General features: G+C 48.3%; 1 protein-coding gene across 50 annotated transcripts in view; it reads right to left on the bottom strand.

Moving 5' to 3' along the window:
• LRRFIP1 (LRR binding FLII interacting protein 1) overlaps nt 1-19,270 on the bottom strand; it is a 156,132-nt gene that overhangs the window by 52,258 nt on the left and 84,604 nt on the right. For 19 of the 50 annotated variants that reach the window (XM_021075501.2, XM_021075506.2, XM_084998809.1 and 16 more), the window contains exons 3-8: nt 12,538-12,555; nt 8,685-8,732; nt 7,149-7,193; nt 6,517-6,567; nt 3,990-4,028; nt 125-184 (exon numbers count right to left, since the gene is read on the bottom strand). The exons of 16 other annotated variants lie outside the window; for them this stretch is intronic. In XM_021075501.2, the coding sequence (XP_020931160.1) occupies nt 125-184; nt 3,990-4,028; nt 6,517-6,567; nt 7,149-7,193; nt 8,685-8,732; nt 12,538-12,555 (261 nt within the window). The remainder of the gene's footprint in view (nt 1-124; nt 185-3,989; nt 4,029-6,516; nt 6,568-7,148; nt 7,194-8,684; nt 8,733-12,537; nt 12,556-19,270) is intronic. 15 more of the 50 variants (XM_084998816.1, XM_084998820.1, XM_021075485.2 and 12 more) reach the window with 3 other exon arrangements.

The raw sequence follows: 19,270 nt of genomic DNA, 5'->3' as shown, positions 1-19,270 counted from the left end.
TCACGCGCTCAGAAGGGGGGGCAGAGGGAGGAAAAAAACCCGAAGAAGCTAAATTTGGCAATCCTTTAAAAAGCTTTGCAGCAAATTGTTTGACGTTTGTGTCATGCAAATTTACTCTACTAACCCTGCCAGATCTTCGACTCAGGGACTGTGATCCATATAATTCGCCATCATAACCATTTGTCTGTTACAATGAAGAAAAGGAGAAAAACCGCCGTCAGGATACAAATGGAGGCACAGGTGCAGAGCCATGAGGGAGAATGAGGCAGATGCAGACTGAGCTTTGGGAGTGAAGCGGCTGCACAGGCCCCGGACAGCACCCACCCCAGCCTGCCCCCAGGCCTCGGGGCTTCTGATCTGCTGCGCTAGGTCTCGGGAGAAACCAGCCTCAACGGAGAATCAGAGTCCTCTCAGTGTCACTGGTGACTCAGGGCCCTGGCTCGGGGACAGGCGGCAATGCCAAGCCCCCAGGGAGTGGAGCTTGCGGGGCCTGGCCTGGGCACACTTGCTTTCCTGGGCAGTGTTCAGTTCCAGCTTTGCGGTGATGCTGTGAGAACCCCAGCCCGCGAGGGGCCTGAATGCCAGCAACTGGACTCAGTTCGTTTTCAGGTCCTCACTCGGCATGAAGTCCCTCAAAACTACGGCTCATTATGAAGAGGTATTGACAAGACTCAGAGGTAGCGTCCACTCAATTGATGACTAAACCAAACATTCATCATGGAAAAAACGTTGAGCGTGGCATTCTATCCCCTATATTAGGTTTTTTGTCTTTTGTCTTTTTAGGGCCGTACCCGTGGCATATGGAGGTTCCCAGGCTATAGGGGTCGAATCGGAACTGCAGCTGCCGGCCTGCACCCCAGCCACAGCAACACCAGATGCGAGCGGAGTCTGCAACCTACACCACAGCTCCCGGCAACATCGGATCCTTAACCCGCTGAGCGAGGCCTGGGATCGAATCCGCAACCTCATGGTTCCTAGTCGGATTCGTTTCTGCTGTGGGAACTCCTATATTAGTTTTTCATTCATCTAGTCCTACTACGTTATTTTTCAAAATGGAATCTAAGGACCTATTTCATGATTTCATAATTTGTTCTCCAGAAAACAAGAGAACGATTAAGTTAGGTGTATGCCTGACTCTCTTCCCAATTGCCAGCCAAATCTTGGGCTTTCTAGAACTGCTCTCATTCACCTATAAGGAAATTTCTGATTCAAGATAAGAGCTGTCAGGCTGTCCGGGACAGAACCAGCTCCCTCGAGATGGAAAAAGGAGGAGCAGCCCACACCACTGCCGAAACTGGAAGGAGATGCCAGGGGGTGGTGGGTGTGAGTCCTGATTCCAAGCGGAAGCTTTGTCGTGTGACCTTGAGCAAGTCATTTAACCCACTGGAAGCTCTGTCTCCCCGGCCATGAAAATGCGCCTTGTGACAAATACTGCACGAGGCCCTTGTATGGGTATCGTGTGATTAAAACGAGTACCCGAGGTGCCTAGAACAGCGCCCTTTCACTTTGCTAATACAGATACTTTTTTTTTTCATGCCCACAACATGCAGAAGTTCCCAGGCCAGGGCCTGAATCCACACCACGGCAGTGACCTGAGCTACAGCAGTGACAGGGCTGGATCTTTAACTGCCAGGCGACCAAACGCCTGCTTTGCTATGAGATGAGGAAGACGCCTGTGTCACCCGTATAAACCCTCTGGCCTCCCTCGGCCTACGAACTACCTACTGCTTGAGACGAGTTTTTCCTTTTGGTCCTCTCATCCTGTGACTTCACCCGCAGCACAGAGCAGGGGTGGGGGACGGCTGGAAAAGCCAGGGCACTCCTTCAACTGTCCCCTTCGCCTCTGATTTTCCCGAAAATGCGGGAAAAACGCTTCTTTGGAAGCTTTGCTGTGATGCAAATCCCACGCTTTCTGTTTGTGATGAAATCCGCCACAGAGAAAATATCCCTACAACACGGCCCCAAATCCCGGACCTCACTGACAGCATCTCCGTGGGGAGAAGCACCCTGACCTCCTTACAGGGCCCCCCAACATTCTCCTCCTGGGTAGTCTTCCTGTGTTGGATTTAGAAGCGTGGTGCTCTTTTCTAGGGTGGGGAGAGTGGAAAGTTAACTGCGACGGCATGAGAATAAAAATTCCCCAGAGGGCATATGTCAGCTTCATCTTAAGTCAGGTCTCTGGCGGGTCCCCCAGCTTTGCTCGACAGAATTTTTTTTTCAACACTCCTGACTACACCGACCACCTGCATCGTGGTCACGTGCTGTGGCCCCCTGTCCTGGAAACCAGAACACCCAGAGGCCCGGGAATATGCGTTTTAACAAGCTGCCGGGCAGCTCTTCCACACAGTGACATGGAGAAGCACCGCTAAAAGAGAGAACAAAATAAGGAAATTCACAAATCAGCATTTTCTAAAAGAGGGTAAAAGATAGAAGAATGAACGCCCTACCAAAACCAGTTAGTCTGATGGTAACTTTCCATTAGTCGGCTAACAGCTACCACGCATGCCATCAAAGCATCAACCAAATTCACACGTGATCATGCAAAAGGCAACTGTTATTTTTTTAAATTAATAGTTGTGGATAGTTTTCTACTGAGTCAGAAGACAGAGCACCTTCAAGGCCATTAGAGACGAGACACAAAATAAGAAAGGTGACGTCAAAGCTTTTAAGCGCAGTACTTGATATGCTCAGCTTAGTGGGTCTTTTTTGGCCGCACCCACTGCATGCGGAAGTTCCTGGGCCAGGGATTGAACTCGCACCACAGCAGTGACCTGAGCTGCTGCAGCGACAACACCAGGTCCTTAACCCACTACACCACCAGGGAACTCCTCAATTTAGTTTTAAAGTGGAGAACAGCAGCCCCATAAGGAGGCTGAGAGGACAAGTGTCAATGCCCTGTTAATTATCATCTCAAGGGTAAAAATATATCTTAAAAATAGGAATTTGCTAAATAATGTTTCAATGAATGAAGTACAAAAATCTTTTTTTTTTTTTTTTTTTTTGGTTTTTAGGACTGCACTTGCGGCATATGGAGGTTCCCAGGCTAGGGGTCAAATCGGAGCTACAGCTGTCAGCCTACACCACAGCCATGCAGGATCCAAGATGTGTCTTCGACCTACAACACAGCTCACGGAAATGCTGGATCCTTAACCCACTGAGTGAGGCCAGGGATCGAACCCTCAACCTCATGGTTCCTAGTCAGATTTATTTCCACTGCGCCATGGCGGGAACTCCCAAAACCCTTAAAAAAAAAGGTCCTTCAAGTGAACAAGTGTAAAATCTGCTAAAATAATTTCAGTTGAGTCACTTTGATGCTGAGGGTGATGAATGCTGGTGAGATGAAATGTTTCTTTTTTTTAGTGTAATTTAAGTCTACAGGTCTTTGGAAAGCGTGAAGTGCAGAAACTCTTCTAGACCGATGTCAGGAGGGAAATTCTGAATTAAAATCTAAAGGCTTTGTTTTTTTGTTACCGGAACGAGAGTCTTTCTCAAAGCTTCTTTCTGGCCAAAGAGCCAGATGGGGCATTTAATTTGTATGGATACAGATTAGAAAATAATAAAATTTTCATTAGATAAAAAGACCTTAAATTTAATCTTTTAGAGGAAATGCAGAGGCTTTGGGAATTCTCGATCCGATCCGAGTTCCTGGAAAGAAGACACCCTCTTTTGCATCTGGTGTCCGCAGCTGCTGGCCCAGCGCCTGGCACATGGTGGGGCTCACAGACCACGAGCTGAATGCGGTGTTCAAGCACGGATGCCTGGGTTCCAGAGCCTCCCTGAGGAAGAAGAGAGCTCATGCGGGCGGATGCACCTGCTCTCTGGCCCTCAGTCCTCAGGTAAGGACTGGCAGATGGCCTGTGTGTCTTCAAAACAAGATGTGCTTGGCTTTTTAGACAAAGACCCATGAGATCAGTGGAAACGCCAGAGGTTATCTGCCACACGACACTATCAGAATCACGCCACGCACGAAGTCTACCCAACCGTCTCACCCAGGCGTAGGGGCCCCCGAACTCCACGTCGGGCTGCGACTGTCAGAGTGAGCATGGGAGAGAAAAACAACAGAAGAGAGTTGCCAAAAAGCAATTAAAACACACCAGCAACATAAAACATAAAACAGGCAATCTAGAACATCTTAACAAAACTACTTTTTTTTTTTTCCTGATTTTTGGGCTGCACCCACAGCATATGGAAGTTCCCAGGCTAGGGGTCAAATCAGAGTTGCAGGTGCCATCGTGCCCCACAGCCACAGCAACCTGGGATCCGAGCTGCATCTTCGACCTATACCACAGATCATGGCAACGCTGGATCCTTAACCCCCTGAGTGGGGCCAGGGATTGAACCCGAATCCTCATGGATATCAGTCAGGTTCATTACCACCGAGCCACAAGGGGAACTCTGAGAGTTATTTCTTTAGACCAAGAGCATCACGGGCAAGGGCAGGGCATGGAAGCACCAGGCTAACTAGGAAAACCCATCCACTGCTGACTTTCCGCCCTCTCCCCCCTCTGACTTAGCATCCTGATTGTGGACCTTCTCTATGAGATGTTACACCCTAAAGCAAACAGGTTTGATAGCTTGGCAAAGAGTGGTATCCAGCCCAGAAATTTAGCTCATTTCAGATTAAAATCACTGAAAATGAAATAAATGCTGTAAACACCCAAACGGCCACTAACAGTACAATAGTTTTAAGCTTTCTGGGGTCGGGAAACCCTCTGAGAATCTTAAGAAAGTGACAGATTATTTTTCTAGAAACATGCAAATAACTGCCAGATGCTGAATACAGTGTCAAGGAGCATCACAGACTGAAAATGCTATTGGATAGAAAGATTTGGACTCAGCCGCTCTCCTCTGCTTGCTTGAGCTTGAATTAACCAGGTTCTGCTCTCCCTGAATTTCCATCAGAGGCTCCCTGCTCACCGCTGGCCTCCCTAGGGTTGAGCCCAGCGGTCGCGTGAGTCCTGTGCTCTCGTGACCGGCTCCCTCCTCCTTGAGAAAGCATCTTCTCCCTTTGCTTTCAGGGACCCAGCCTTCCAGGCCTGCTCCATGGTGTGGTTTCTGTCCCCCATCTACAGATTCTGCAAACTGAGTCTGGCGTTTACCGTGTTTTGGTCACGTGAGTCTTACTTCCTCTTGGTATATGAGGAAGTGACAGCTATTCGGCTAAGGAGAAAGTTTCAAAGAGCAAGGGAGCTCTTTAACTGACTTCACCTTCCAACTGTAACTTTCTGGCAAAATCACTGTGGGTCTGCCTTTGGCACTGCAAGGACAAGGACGATGGCTTACCAGCAAGGCCACAACGTAGAGCTGTCCTTGTGGTATCTGTGGGGTTTGGTTCCAGGACCCGCACAGACACTGGAATCTGCAGATGCTCAGGTCCCTTAGATAAACTGAGGAGGTATTTGCATATGACCTACGAACACACCTGTGTGCTCTGTCATCTCTGAATGACTTATAACACCTACTACAATGCAAATGCTATGTAAATAGTTCTAGATATGACGTAAATGCTATGTGAATAGTTGCAGGTGTAGCAGATTCAAGTTTTGTTTTTTTGGAACTTTCTGGAATCCCGCCCCCCTGAACACTTTCAATCTCTGGTTGGTTGAACCACGTGGAACCCAGGGATACAGAAGGCTGACTGCATCACCTTGAGAGTGTGTTGGTATAAACAGGCAAATTAAAGGCACATTTAGTGTGCAGAGAGACATGCAGTGCTAGCGGTGACATGACATGATTTCATCATGAAGTCTTGTGATTGAAAACGAGCCTTTCCGTCTATACGGTCCTTCATTAAAACGGAGAGGCTGGAAAGGAATCACTACCAGCAGGGAGCTGCAGCTTTAACCCTGTGGTGAAAGAAACTGACGCGCTCAGGTTACTGACTTCAAGAACTAAGTAAAACACGGTTTCTCTGCTTCACTTCCCAAAGCATGCACTTTTTTTTTCTTCAAGTTTTCAAGTATAATTAGGAAGATTTTTGGAATGTTTAAGGAAAAAAGTGTATTTGTGTTTATCAACCATCAGGCTGTCGGTGATGCAGAAATTTCAGCATAGCTGATGAAAGGAACGGCTTCTGGTGGGGACCGGCCCCTTTCGGGATGGATCCAGGGCTTCGGCTTCCACCAGACAGCCTACGGCAGCTTTCAAGGAGCCACACAAAACGCCACTGAGTCATGGTAACTTTAACTTGTAGTGACTTTAGCTGGGATTCCAATTTGATGGGGAGCACGGGCTTCCAGGAGGACAGAAGCTGCCTTCATGTTTCATGGGGACATTCTGCGATGTGGCCCAAAGGGACACAACGAGGACTCCCGTTCTGGGCAGAAAGAACAGAACTGCTACGTGTATCAACAATCTCTGCACCCCACGAGGAAACATCCCACCACTGAGCAGATTTTAAATAAGCATCTCGTCAGTTAGATGCTGACTCTAAGGCTGCAGGCATAAGGAACTCGCACGCTCCACGCAGGGTGGACAGAGGGGACCACGCAAACTCAGCCGTGCCCGGTTACTGACCCTCAGGCTCCCGCGGCTACCCACGGACATGCGCTCGTCTTCATCCGAAGCCTGGTGAAAGAAAGGATGAAAACAGCCGTGAGGAGAGGAGGTGACAAACACGGAGACACCAGAGCCAGCTCTCAGGCCAAGCGGCTGACCCGACGCACAGCAGGTGCGCAGATCAGGCCCCTCGGGAAACCCTGGGGGACCGGAGCCTGCGTCTCCCCCAAATGCCTCTGTTTACAGAGGGCTGTTTCAAGTTAATTTCACTAACGTGGTGTTTACCTCGCTGGTATCCTACAAATACACAGCTTAACGCATATTACCCTGCAAATTATTCCTGGGTGTCCGGGAGCCAAAAAAAGGCATGAACACTCATGAATATATTAATACTCGGACCTTTTTCACACACTCTCCCCTCACCAAAGTTAGGTCAAAACACTAATAGCTGAGCCCCCAATCTTCGTTTAGGCAATAGTGTAAGTGCTGATGAATTTCTTGTAAGTAGCACTGAGATACGGATGTAGATACAGCTCCATGGACAGACACACAGACAGATGGATGGAGAGATCAGGCATGGGTCGGAGCCACGAAAACGGCAAGCCAGACTTCAGCCAAACGCCTCGGTGATGAGGGCACACGATACTGACCGATGTGTTTCTTCTGGATCTGCGGGAGTAGCGCTCACTGTCTTCCTACCAAAGCAACGGAGGAGACGTACAGAGAGGTTAGAGGCAGAGGAGAAGCAGCCCCGGCCCGACCGGGTCACAGAGCACTATTTCTGATAGAAACGGCAGACAAATACTCTTTTGGCTTTTGCTTAAAGACTTCAATTAAGCCACTGAGGGCAAACGTTTTCTTACAAAGGGGCGGGTACCTTCAGCACATGAAGAGCTGACATGTCTCATTTTGGCTTTAGAGCCAGGATGTGTTTGCTGGGGAGAAGCTGGGACTTCATGTTTTAAATCTAATCTGGTTCATTTGAACCCAGTGACTTTTCTTCTCACATTCAAAACCTTACTCATCTCTCTTCGGGAAGCAGAAGAGAACTCGTTTCCGTAAGAGATGCATAGGGTGCCACTGCCTCTATTTTCTAAGACTCCCCGTCTGGACCGCTCAGAAGCTGGCACGCAGCTTGTAATCAGCCTTGCTCACCGTTACAATCACCCCATGCGCTTGCTTTCTTGGTGGCATCGAAAACTCTGACACATTTTGTACCTGGGTCGTAAGATTTGATAAAAATACATCATGGTTCACACGCCCAGAGGGTGAAGTTAAACAGTTCTTAAAGAGAGGAACCGTATCCTCTTGATATTTCAACAACTATCTTCTGTTATCCCCAGGTCTGTAACATGTTAGGAGGTAATTTTATATTTCTTCAGATCATTTAACGTATAAGGGACATTGAATGGGGCCTTTCCATACAGGCCAGGTTCTCAAATGCAGTAAGGACGTGATGACACTCATGAGGCTTTGTCAGCAAGGTGACAAGGACCGGGGGTGGGGGGCACCCCAGCAGATGAATTACTGGGAGGAGGAGTGAGGCCAGGGGGCCGCTCTCGAACCCCCTCTTCTAGAGCCTCCCGTCCCTCAGCAGCATCTGACTTGATTTAAGAAGACAGAGAGGCTGTGCCAGAGAACAGGGTGAGAAGGTGAAGGAATTTTCTCACCAAGAGCAGTGGTGTCTCAGGCACTGCAGACTGGGTGAGGGGTGGCTGAAGATCCCAGCGGCGGTGACCAGGCAGGGCAGCCGCCTGCAGTCCCGAGTGAGAGACTGGAGCATAATGGCTCCCTGGGGGTTCCACCTAGATATGGCTAGACCCGGGGGTGGCGGGTCCCCGGGAAAGTCCTCATGCCTGGGGGCCGTTGCCCACCCCCACCCAGAGTCCACCACAGAGGAGATGGGGGTGGAAGCACCCCCCCCTCCCCCGCCACCTCCACCCCAAACGCTGGCCTGGGGACTCCAGGTGTCAGGTGCTACCCAGTGGACTGAACAGAGGCCTGGCCAGGACTGGTTCTAACCCAGTTTCATGTGGGATGTAAACAACCAGGCCAGATGCAAAAGTCCCAGAAGCAGATCTGGCAGGATTAAATTAGGTGCAGCAGGACTCGGGCTACGTAATTAACGGGCGGAAGAATCAAATCATAAACCATTTAAGCTTCTTAAAATCATATTCGAGGCCTACCATCCATTGCTCGATGTCACCCCATTTCGAATCCAGCCCATAGTATTTCTACAGACAGAAGGGAGAGAACATTAGGCAAGAAGTGAACGGTAACTGCGTGAGACACGGCTCCGACATGCAGGTCCAAATTGCTGCCCGGGCTGCACGCTGCAGGCCACATGCCAAGGCAAAGCAGGGAAGCACGAGACCCCAGCAAGAGACCCCATGCCCCCCAGTACAAGAGAGCCCAGGGCAAAGCATTCCTGGGGTGAGGGGGCGTCCTCCCTAGAGACCAGGAATTCAAACAGCCCAGCAGCATTTCAAGTCCCTCTGCAAAGCTGGTCATGCCTTCAGAGCCAAGGAGAGCAGGAAAAAACACTATTTAAGAGAAGCGGAGGCCGAGAGCCACTCCTGTGTTGCTGCGACAGGAACGCCAAAACCTGGGGAAAGGAGGAGAGATGGCGTGACGGCCCCTAGACTCCGGTCCTTGCTCGGCTCCGGGTACCTTTGCTAAACGGGGGCCATGAGCATCTCTGTGCAGTGGAGGCTGTTCTGGTACGCCAGGGATGGCAGCACGGTCAGACAGCCTGCTGCTGCGGAAGAGGTCCTGCTTACAGGCAAGGAAAATGACGCCTGGAGTTTGCTTTCGCTCGCACCTCTGTTTTTGTCTTGCCCTCCAAACTGCGATGCGACAGCATCAAAAACGCAGACTCAGAATGGCTACTCCTGGTACTAAATATAGCCATTCCCAATTTAGGTGGGAACCCAGGAGGAGTCTCAAATGATGGGGCTTTGCTTTTCCCCGCACTTTTCTCTCCATTTCCAATAAGAAAGTCAAAAAACCAACCAAACCTCCGTCATGTAACAGAGGTGTGATTTTCCTCTTACACGTTAAAAGCTGATAATTAGAATTAAAAAACCCTGGATGCTGGACAAACAGGACACTTTTTGAAATGGTTTGACAATTACCAAAACATGCTGCTCCTATGTTTGGTTTAGTTTCCATGTACTTTGAAGGGCGGCCAGATTTAAAACATAGGGCTCTTCCTTGGCCCTGAGCCTCTGTCTCTCTCTCTTTTGGCTGTGCCCATAGCATGCAGCCGTTTCCGGGCCAGGGATCGAACCAGCACCACAACAGTAACAACACCAGATCCTTAACCCTGGAGCCACCAGGGAACTCCTCGCTCATTTTTAAAAGACGCTTGAGCAAAATGGCTGCTTTATTTAATAAGGACAGCTACAAACAGGTAATAGGTTTTAATTATGCTGTTGAGCTGGAGTGACACTTGTGCTAGCTTTTTTTTTTTTTTTTTTTATGAGTGGTTTGCCATTCTTTTGTTTAAATCTTAAAATTTTATGGAACTTACCCCTTTCTCTTAAAGGTGGGGTGAGCAGAAAATCGGAAGAAGAAAGCCAGGGGGAAGAAGTTAATAACGCTTTCAAATTCCAACCCACACAAAATTCGAAGAGCCCAAGTACCTAAGCCGCATCTTTTTCTGTAAGTTCCTTTCCTTAGACTATAAATTGAGAAAAGGGATCAACGCAAACACTTCCCAAAGTCATGTTTTAACATTAGTTTAAGTGAAATGTTAACAACAGCATAGGGCTACTTTGCGTTCAATTACTGCTATCCCCACTCTGTCAGATTCCAAATATATAAAACTGGATGCCACCAACCTTCCTTTATCTCGTGGCTTCATCAGCAAGATAGAAAGACAATTTGTTTTTTTATTTGATTTTATTTATTTGTTTTTGTCTTTTGTCTTTTTAGGGCCACACCCGCAGCATACAGAAGTTTGTAACCACTGAGCCATGACGGGAACTCCTGTTTTTTTGTTTTGTTTTGTTTTTGTTTTTTAAAGGAGGGGGGCCTATATAAATTGAAAAAAAAGTAAATTCTGAAAGAAGTCTGTATTCTGCACTTTTCTATGTCCCTATTTTCCTTCTTGGCCAATTCTATGCTGTATCAAATTCTATCTATTGCTCTTTTTTAGGATAAAAATAAGACCCAATGTTTCGAATCTTGCACAGAGTTCACAGGTGGCCTTACAAACAGAGGCTGTAACTCCAGCTACATTTCCAGGCCATTTCCTGGAGGGAGGATGCCCCTGGAAACAGTAAGTGCCAGTGGTCCTGGTGTCAGCTCAGCAGCAAGAGCACAGGCGATCCGGGAAGCGTACAGTGCCGCCTATGTAAACTGCTGTGATTAGCCGGTGAGTCATGCAGAGGGAAGCAAGAAGCAGACAGGCACCGACGATGCTTGACTTTCAGAAACAGCTTTGATTCAGCAGAAGAGAGACCACGATGAAGACAGCCGCCAAGGGGCTGGCAGAGAGCTTGCTGACCCCTTCTCCTTTTCCTGAGGCTTAGTGACAAGGAAAGCCTTCCCTACCCTGGACACATCTTTACTGTCGAGACGGGTACCTGCTTTTCCACGGGGCTTCCTGCGCTCCCTCTAGTTGTACTTTGTACACAAATGACTATTCTTAGTGAATTAGTCACATGAAAATAATCTCGATCCAGCACCAGATGGGAACGAAGCAAAATGGACATGACCAGGTAAGAGTCCCTGGTCTAGGTTTTAGGCAATCATATCCTCCTCTGCTGGTCAGAGTGACAGTTCCCAACCTTGTCTTCTACCTGTGACATTCTTTTTTTCTTTTTTAAACATCCTTTTTTTTTGTTTGCTTTTTTGTTTTGTTTTGTTTTGTTTTTGCCTGTGCCTACAGCATGCAGAAATTCCCAGGCCGGGGACTGAACCCACGCCACAGCAGTGACAATGCCAGGTCCTTAACCTGACAAGCCACCAGGGAACTCCTTGCCTGTGAAATTCTTACCCATACTTTCTAAGTGTGGTTTGGAACGCTGGCTTCAATGTACATACCTAAGTGGACTCCGCAAAAACTGAGATTCTGACACCTACTTAATGGGTTTCCTGACACTTTGGGGGGCAGTAGTTATGCAGAGTGAGGGGGGCAGGAAGGAAAGGCAGTTTGGAAGTGTAGCTGGTAAAAGGAACCTGATGACAGGATGTTAACGTACTGACTGATACAGGGTGTGTGAGGGGCCTGTGTCACCCCGTTCTGATTTTCTAAGAAGCCCCAAGAAGAGAAATACACTCCATCTTTATCTGTAGACTACATACATTTGCAAAAAAACTACTATCGGTGTCATGAGCGACAACAATTCATTTATGGAGAAACTCCCTGTCTATACTTTCTGTAAATTCTCAGGGAACCAGGTCTTCCCCCTGCGTTATTGCTGGATCAGGAGTCACTAACTTGGTTGGTTCTCTGTTTTCTGTATCCAGCCTGCTCAGGACATTTATTCTAAACCTCAGCTGCTTCTCCAAAATACTAGGAAACAGAGATGCATGTTAGCACTCTGAACACTGGGAATCAAAGGCAGGTTTGTTTTAAGCTATGGGGTTGTACTATTATATCATCATTTTCTTTTTTTACTCAGTTTTTAAATCAGTATATCATACTCAATGTTTGGTAATATGATTGATCTTTTAAACATTCTCGAGAAACATTATATGAAAGGATAATCTTTCCCTTTAAATATTTGACTTCAAAAGGTTTTTCTTTTGTCTTAGAGTTCATTTTTTTCTTAAAGAAATAAATTTCTAATTTATCGAAAAAAACAGAGATGAGAAAAGCATTCCGTACACAGAAAACAGTGCTGATGGCTGCTTTTCGTGGGGGCAGAAGTAAGGACATCAGTAATAAACGATATCAATAAAGCACTAAATGAAGCAGTAAGAACTTCGATACGTTTTCAATCAAAGATGTTATTTCTGAAAGGTGGCCAGACTCTCGACAAAGGGGAGAAGAGAGCATGCAGATTAGAAAACAAAGAAGCAAGAGCTTACCTTTTGAACCTGATAGATCTACAGAGAAAGGCAAAAGAAATTGGGAAAGAAATGCAGAGTCCGGTTACAGGAGTAGAAGCATCAGAAAAAAAAGCTTCCCTAAGTACCTAGAACTATGAGTAGAGGCCACACTGAAAACAAGAAGGTGCAGTGGTTAAACGCGGGTACCTCCACATGCGTCTACAAGAATCCCGCTACTAACGATTCGAATGCGGAAGTTTGCATAACCTGTTACCGTTCACGGGAAAAAGAACTTCATCTTCAACTTAAAATTTCTTTCCACAGTGATGATCGTTTAACAAAAAAAGCACAGAAATCTAATTGGAAAGTCAACAGGTCAAATTCACAAAGAGTGAAGGAATATGCTTTCATAGTCTGATTCATGCAGATATAAACCGAATACCAGGACAATTCTAGCCAGAGTGATCACTAGAATATAACTGAAAAAAATTTTTTAAAACCTTATTATCATGACTTGACATATCGGTTTGCTCTAGAGGTTTCTCCTAGTTTTGTTTTGATTTGTTTTATGGCTGCACACATGGCATATGGAAGTTCCTGGGCCGGGGATAGAACCGGTTCCTCTGTAGCGCCCCAAGCCGCTGCAGTCGGATTCTTACCTCACTGCACCAAGCGGAAGCTCCTCTCCTAGTGTTATAGTTCTCCCTAGGTACGACTGAGACGTCTACTCCATTCATTCACTCATTCATTCATTCAACAAAACTTGTGCCGAGTCGGGCATTGTCCAAGGCACCTTGCTGTCACCACTATGAGACTTGGTGAGCACAGACTAATATATCCAACACGGGACTATATTAAACACGGGGCCACCACCAGAAATGTTTGTCAGGTCCACAGCAATGACGGGGACGCGCCCTGGTCATCCTATCACCTGGTCATCGCACCACCGTCTTTTTCCACCTGTGTAGATTCTCGTACCAACTACCAGGTTCCCCAAGAGTATCTATGTATCCTCCCTAATAAAGCCACTCAGAGGGAGCTCATAACCCTGCCCTCTCCAGAATGGGTCTTTTCACCCGTGAGGGTGGCGAGAACCAACTGCGCTGGCTGGGCTTTGGGCCACGAGGGAGGGCTGGCTGCCCCGGCGGTCTGGAGGGACCTACAGCCAGCTCTCGGCTGTGTCCTCAGGGTCTGCGGGGCTTGAGGACAGGTCTACACTCCCAGCACTCGTGACCCTGGGCTCCCCTCAGTGTGCCCTGTCCACGCTGGCCCTGGAGGGTCTCCAGCACGAGTGTGGCTTCAACTACAACCCACCTCCCAAGCCCTCCACTGGTGTCACCAGCTACCCGCTCTCCTGAGCCGCCCGGGATGGTCACTGCTCTCCCGGCATCCACAGGCCCCAGCTGCCTGCCACCGAGCTGCCCTCCTGGTCGGGGAAACGTGTGGCCCTGCTCAGGAGCACCTGCGGAGAGGTGGGATGGCTTGCCATCACGTGGAGGGAGGGATGGCGTTTCTCCGTTTTTACACCGAAATACCAACCCTCCTAGTCAAACACTGGTCTTCCAAGGCACAGTCATTACCACTTAACAACTTAAAATGCCAGAGCCTCACGCTATCAGGTTGTATAACTCTAGATTGTGGCACTCGTTCTAATAAGACGCAGGCCCGGAGATGTGACACGCAGAGGGGAACCCAAGGGCCGCTGTCTGCACACGGTCCGCAAACCTGCCACCTCATCTGCCTCCTCTCCCTACACTCGCACCCGGGGGCAGCGATGGGCATCCCCCGCCCCCACCCTGGCTTGGGTCACATCCAGAACCAGCTGGAGGAACCGCTGCTGCTTCCAGGCTTCTGTAACCCTCGCCTGGTCTGTTTACATTACGCGCCTGCAATCAGCACCGAGGGAAAAACTTGTTTTTCAAGGTGCGCTTCCCCCGGGAGACTGAAGGCTGTGCGCGTCCCGCCCCGCCCCGCCCCCTCTGGCCAACTTGAACCCCAGGGTTTACACACTGACTCTGCCCTTTGTGTTCATGGTTGATTATACGCTTGGATTCAAGGCAGAGGGTGTGCTAGGAAGATTACAAGCTCTGCAGCCTTTTCAAGTTCCAGATTTGAGTCTCGGCCCGGCCGCTTTCTCAGCTTCTGGGAAAACTGCGTCATCTAAGGTCTGTTCCCGTCACCTGTCACTAAAACCCTTCTCACCGACCGTGACAGTGCCCAGGCCCAGCGCTGCCACAGGCCAGGGGCCCCAGGAGGTTCCTGCCGACACCCGCCCCCCTTAGTCCTCTGACTATTAATAAAATATACATGAATTTTATATTAAACCGTTCTTCTTCTTCTTCCTCTTCTCTTTTTCCTGTTTTTTAGCGCACCCCTGGCACATGGAAGTTCCCAGGCTAGCAGGGGTTGAATTGGAGCTGCAGCTGCCGGCCTACACCACAGCCACAGCAACACAGGATCCAAGCCACATCTGCGACCTACGTCACAGCTCACGGCAACACCGGATCCTTAATCCACTGAGCGAGGCCAGGGATGGAACCTGCTTCCTCATGGATACTAGTTGGGTTCATTAGCTCTGAGCCATATCCGGAACTCCTATACTAAACCTTGCAAACCCTTTTTTTGAGGAAGCAGACCTAAACTTTACATGGCAATGCTCTCCTGTCCCCAAAATGCTAAATTAAAAAAAAATTGAAGTACAGTTGATTTACAATATTGTGTTAATTTCTGCTGTATGGAAAGTGATTTGGTTATACGTATATAATTTTTTTTTTTTTTGGCCATGCCCCCAGCATGTGGAAGTTCCTGGATCAGGGGTCAAATGTGAGCCACAGCAGTGACAACCCCAAATCCTTAACCACTGGGCCACCAGGGGACTCCTTTTCTACATTCTCTTCCATGATGATTTATCACAGGACATGAGTACAGTTCCCTGTGCTGTAGGGTAGAATTTTGTTGTTTATCGATTCTTCATACAATAGTTTGCATCTGTTAACTCCAAACTCCCAATCCATGCCCCGAAGTCGCAACCACAAGTCTGTTCTCCATGCCAAAGAAGCTAAAGTGTTAAGAGCAAAACTGTCTTTGTACGAGTCAGTGCTTCAGGGCTAAGAGATGCATACAAACCACAGGGCAGATCCAGGGCCTCTCCTCCATCCTCCAGCCCTTCCACGACCTGGCTTTCATCTCCTGTGATGCCTTCCTGCCCATCCTGGCTTCCCCCACTCGCAGCTCCTTCATTCAGCAGCTGCGCTGGCCATGCTGACTGGAGTTAGTTTCTCTGCTTTTCCTCCCTGACACACAGGGGGTCCGCCACCCAGGATGTCCTTCGGTGCCCAAATAATTCACAGCGTGGTGCTGGCCCACCAGGCACATGGCCTGACTCCCAGAAAGCAGCACGTTCAGCCGAGAAGGCGCCTTCCCTGTCCCCTGCCTGTCCCTGAGCTCACAGCAGGGAGGGTGCACACACGCAGGTGGCTCACAAAGAGCACATGGAAAAGGTGATGTTGCCATAAGCAGAAGGAAAAGACAACTTACAGAGTGGAAGGAAATATCTGCAAGTGACGAGACAGATAAGAGCTTAATTTCCAAAATATACAACAGCTCATACAACACAACTACGACAAAAACCACCCTATTGAAAAATGGGCAGAACACCTAAATAGTTTCTCCAAAGAAGAAAGACAAATGGCCAACAGGCACAGGAAAAATGCTCAGAGCCACCAGTTATTAGAGAAATGCAAGTCAAAACTACAAGGAGGTACCACCTCCTCATAACAAGTCTGCCAATAACAAACGCTGGAGAGGGAGTGGAGAAAGGGAACCCTCCTGCACTGCTGATGGGGACACACGCTGGTGCAACCACTGTGGAAAACAGCGTGGAGGTTCCTCCGAAAACGAAGGGTAGAGCTACCATACGATGCAGCCGTGCCGCTCCTGGGCGTAGATTCATACAAAACTCTAATTCAAAAAGATGCATGCGCCCTTCTGTTCACAGCAGCACCCTTCACAACAGCCAAGACACGGGAACAACCTAAATGTCCACGGACAGATGACTGGATAAAGAAGATGAGGTACATACAAACAACGGGATACGCCTCGGGCGTAAAAATGAATGAAACCCTGCCATGTGCAGCATCGTGGGTGGACCTAGAGATGATTGTACTAAGTGAAGTCAGAAAGAGAAAGACAAATGCCAGATGATATCACCTATATGTGGAATCTAAACCATGACACAAATGAATCTATCTATGGAACAGAAACAGACTTACAGGCAAGGAGAACGGACTTGTGGCTGCCAAGAGGGTGAGGGAGGGGCTGAGTGGGAGGCTGGGGTTAGTGGATACAAACCATTCTGTACAGGACGGGTGACCCGAGATCCCCCCGCACAGCACAGGGAACTGGGTTCAATGAGAAACGCTAAAACCGTAATGGAAAAGAATATAAACGAGAGTGTACGGACAGGACTGATTCTCGCTGCTGTACAGCTGAATGTAACACAGGCGTGTTAACCAACTGCAATTACAAAAAGAAAGAATAAAAAAAGGTGACGTTTACCTACGGTTCTTTCCCAGGAGCAAAGGCGCACTGAACTCCTGGGTCCCTCACAACTCAGCCCCACACGCCCTGGACACCTGCTCCTACGTCTCAAAGCCTCCCTGTGGTGCTAAGAGCATGCAGTTAGCACACTGCTTTCCTGTGAGACAGTCCACAGAACAAAACGCTTTCATCTCTGTGGCCCGCTTAAGTGTCTTTACAGTAAGACTGAAACATACCGTTAGAATAAAGAATTTCAAAATTCCAACGCCGTCTATTAACCAAACGACACTTGTGGGTCTGACCGAGGGAGGCAAACTATGGCATTTTTCCATCGGACTTGCAGGTTTGGATGAGATTTTCTCTGCAAAGCCCGACATCCTTAGAAGACAGCAGACATCCGAGGGCAGGCCAGGCTGCACAGGGGCTAGGCTTGAATTTCAGCTCCTGCGGGGCCAGGTTATTTAAATCCTGGGGCTCCCCTGTCCTCCGAACGTGGTGGGGCTCCCAGGGACTGGCCAAGGTGCTGGGAGGGGCAGCGCTGTGCCTGGTGGGGCTGGGGGGGTACCCCCACCGACAGCCAAGGCCCATGGAACCAGAAAATGGCCATGACTGTTTCCCATCTTTTGGTAGTGACCGCATTCTTGCTGTTTGAAATACTGCAACTGAAACGCAGGAGTTCAGCAACAGATCACTGCCGAGTTAAAATGAAACAGAAGGGGACTTCCTTTGACTCAAAGGGCGAAAGGGATGCTTTGCTTTTAAAGGGGGCCCTTCAAAGAGATGGCTTCTTACTAAGCTTAACAAAGCTAAGAAATTCCTCTTAACTTTTAATTTCTAAATTAAGAACTTCTGCCAAACAACTCTGTAATAGGCTGCTTATGTTATCAACTATATATTTAATTCAATTCTGCCCATAATTAAGGACAGAATATATTATAATGTGGAAGATAAATATGTATGAACAGACTATGTCATTCATTTTCACCTTGATTTTGTAGAAATCTTACCCTTGTGTTCTTGGTGAGAGTAACTTTCTCTTATCCATGAGGCAAATGATGAATGATTTACTAACACCTCCATGAAACGCAAAGCGAGGCTCCCTGACAGGTTCAAGGTCAGCTTTTCCCAAGTCCTACGGTCCCGCTCCAACGATGGAGCAGAGAAAGGCCACAGGCCCCCAGAAATGTTTGATACCAGGGGAGAAGGATGCTGTGTGGACCCTCGGTCAACTGGCAGAACCTGGTGGAAATTTCTTCTTAGAATCCTTTTAAGGCTTTAGTATAAAAATGACTGGGGCTGCAGGGGAAGCAGGGAGCACGATGAGCTGCTGTGACAGTGGGGGCTGCTGGTGCTGGAGCCCACCCTGCAAACTGTGATAAAGCTGCTGCCTTAACCCCTGAACTCCCCTGCCAGTGGGTTCCGAAGCAGAGGAGAGGGGCTGGCAGTGTCCTGCACAGAGAGGTTGGGGCGGTGGCAGGGGCGGGGGGAATTGCAAATAGCTACTGAACGGACAGGAGGATTCCAAACAGACATCAACACCAGGCGGTTTGCAAAAGCAATCTGTCATTTAAAATCTTTTACTACAAATTACAGATGCTGGAGAGGGTGAAGAGAAAAGGGAACCCTCCTTTTCCCACTGTGGGTGGGAATGTAAATTGGTACAACTGCTATGGAGAACAGTATGGAGGCACCTCAGAAAACTAAATATAGAACTACCGTGTGATCTAGCAATCCCGCTCCCGGGCATGTATCTGGACAAAACTGTAATTCAAAAAGACACATGCACCTGTATGTTCACCACAACACTATTCCCAACAGCCGAGGCATGGAGACAACCTAACTGTCCATCAACAGAGGAATGGATTAAGAAGATGTGGCATGTATACACAATGGAACACTACTCAGCCATAAAAAGAACAAAATAATGGCCTTTTAAGCAACATGGATGCAAATAGATTTTCACACTAAGTGAAATATGTCAGAAAGAGGACAAATACCATATGATGTTGCTTGTACGTGGAATCTAAAATATGGCAGAAATAAACCTATCTACAAAACAGAGACAGACTCACAGACAAGGAGAACATACTTGTGGTTGCCAAGGGGGAGAGGGAGGGAGTGGGAGGGACGGGGAGTTTGGGGTGAGCAGATGCAAACTCTTCCATTTAGAGTGGCTAAGCAATGAGGTCCTGCTGCACAGCACAGGGAACCATATCCAGCCACTGTGGTAGAA

The sequence above is a fragment of the Sus scrofa genome, chromosome 15, assembly GCF_054392235.1.
Source record: "Sus scrofa isolate SSC_HxYL_T2T_F1_AM1 chromosome 15, Sscrofa_HxYL_maternal_Yorkshire_Landrace_v2.0, whole genome shotgun sequence".
NCBI lineage: Eukaryota > Metazoa > Chordata > Mammalia > Artiodactyla > Suidae > Sus > Sus scrofa.
Note: the sequence above shows the minus strand (reverse complement) of the source record. Positions and strands in the feature narration are given on the sequence as shown.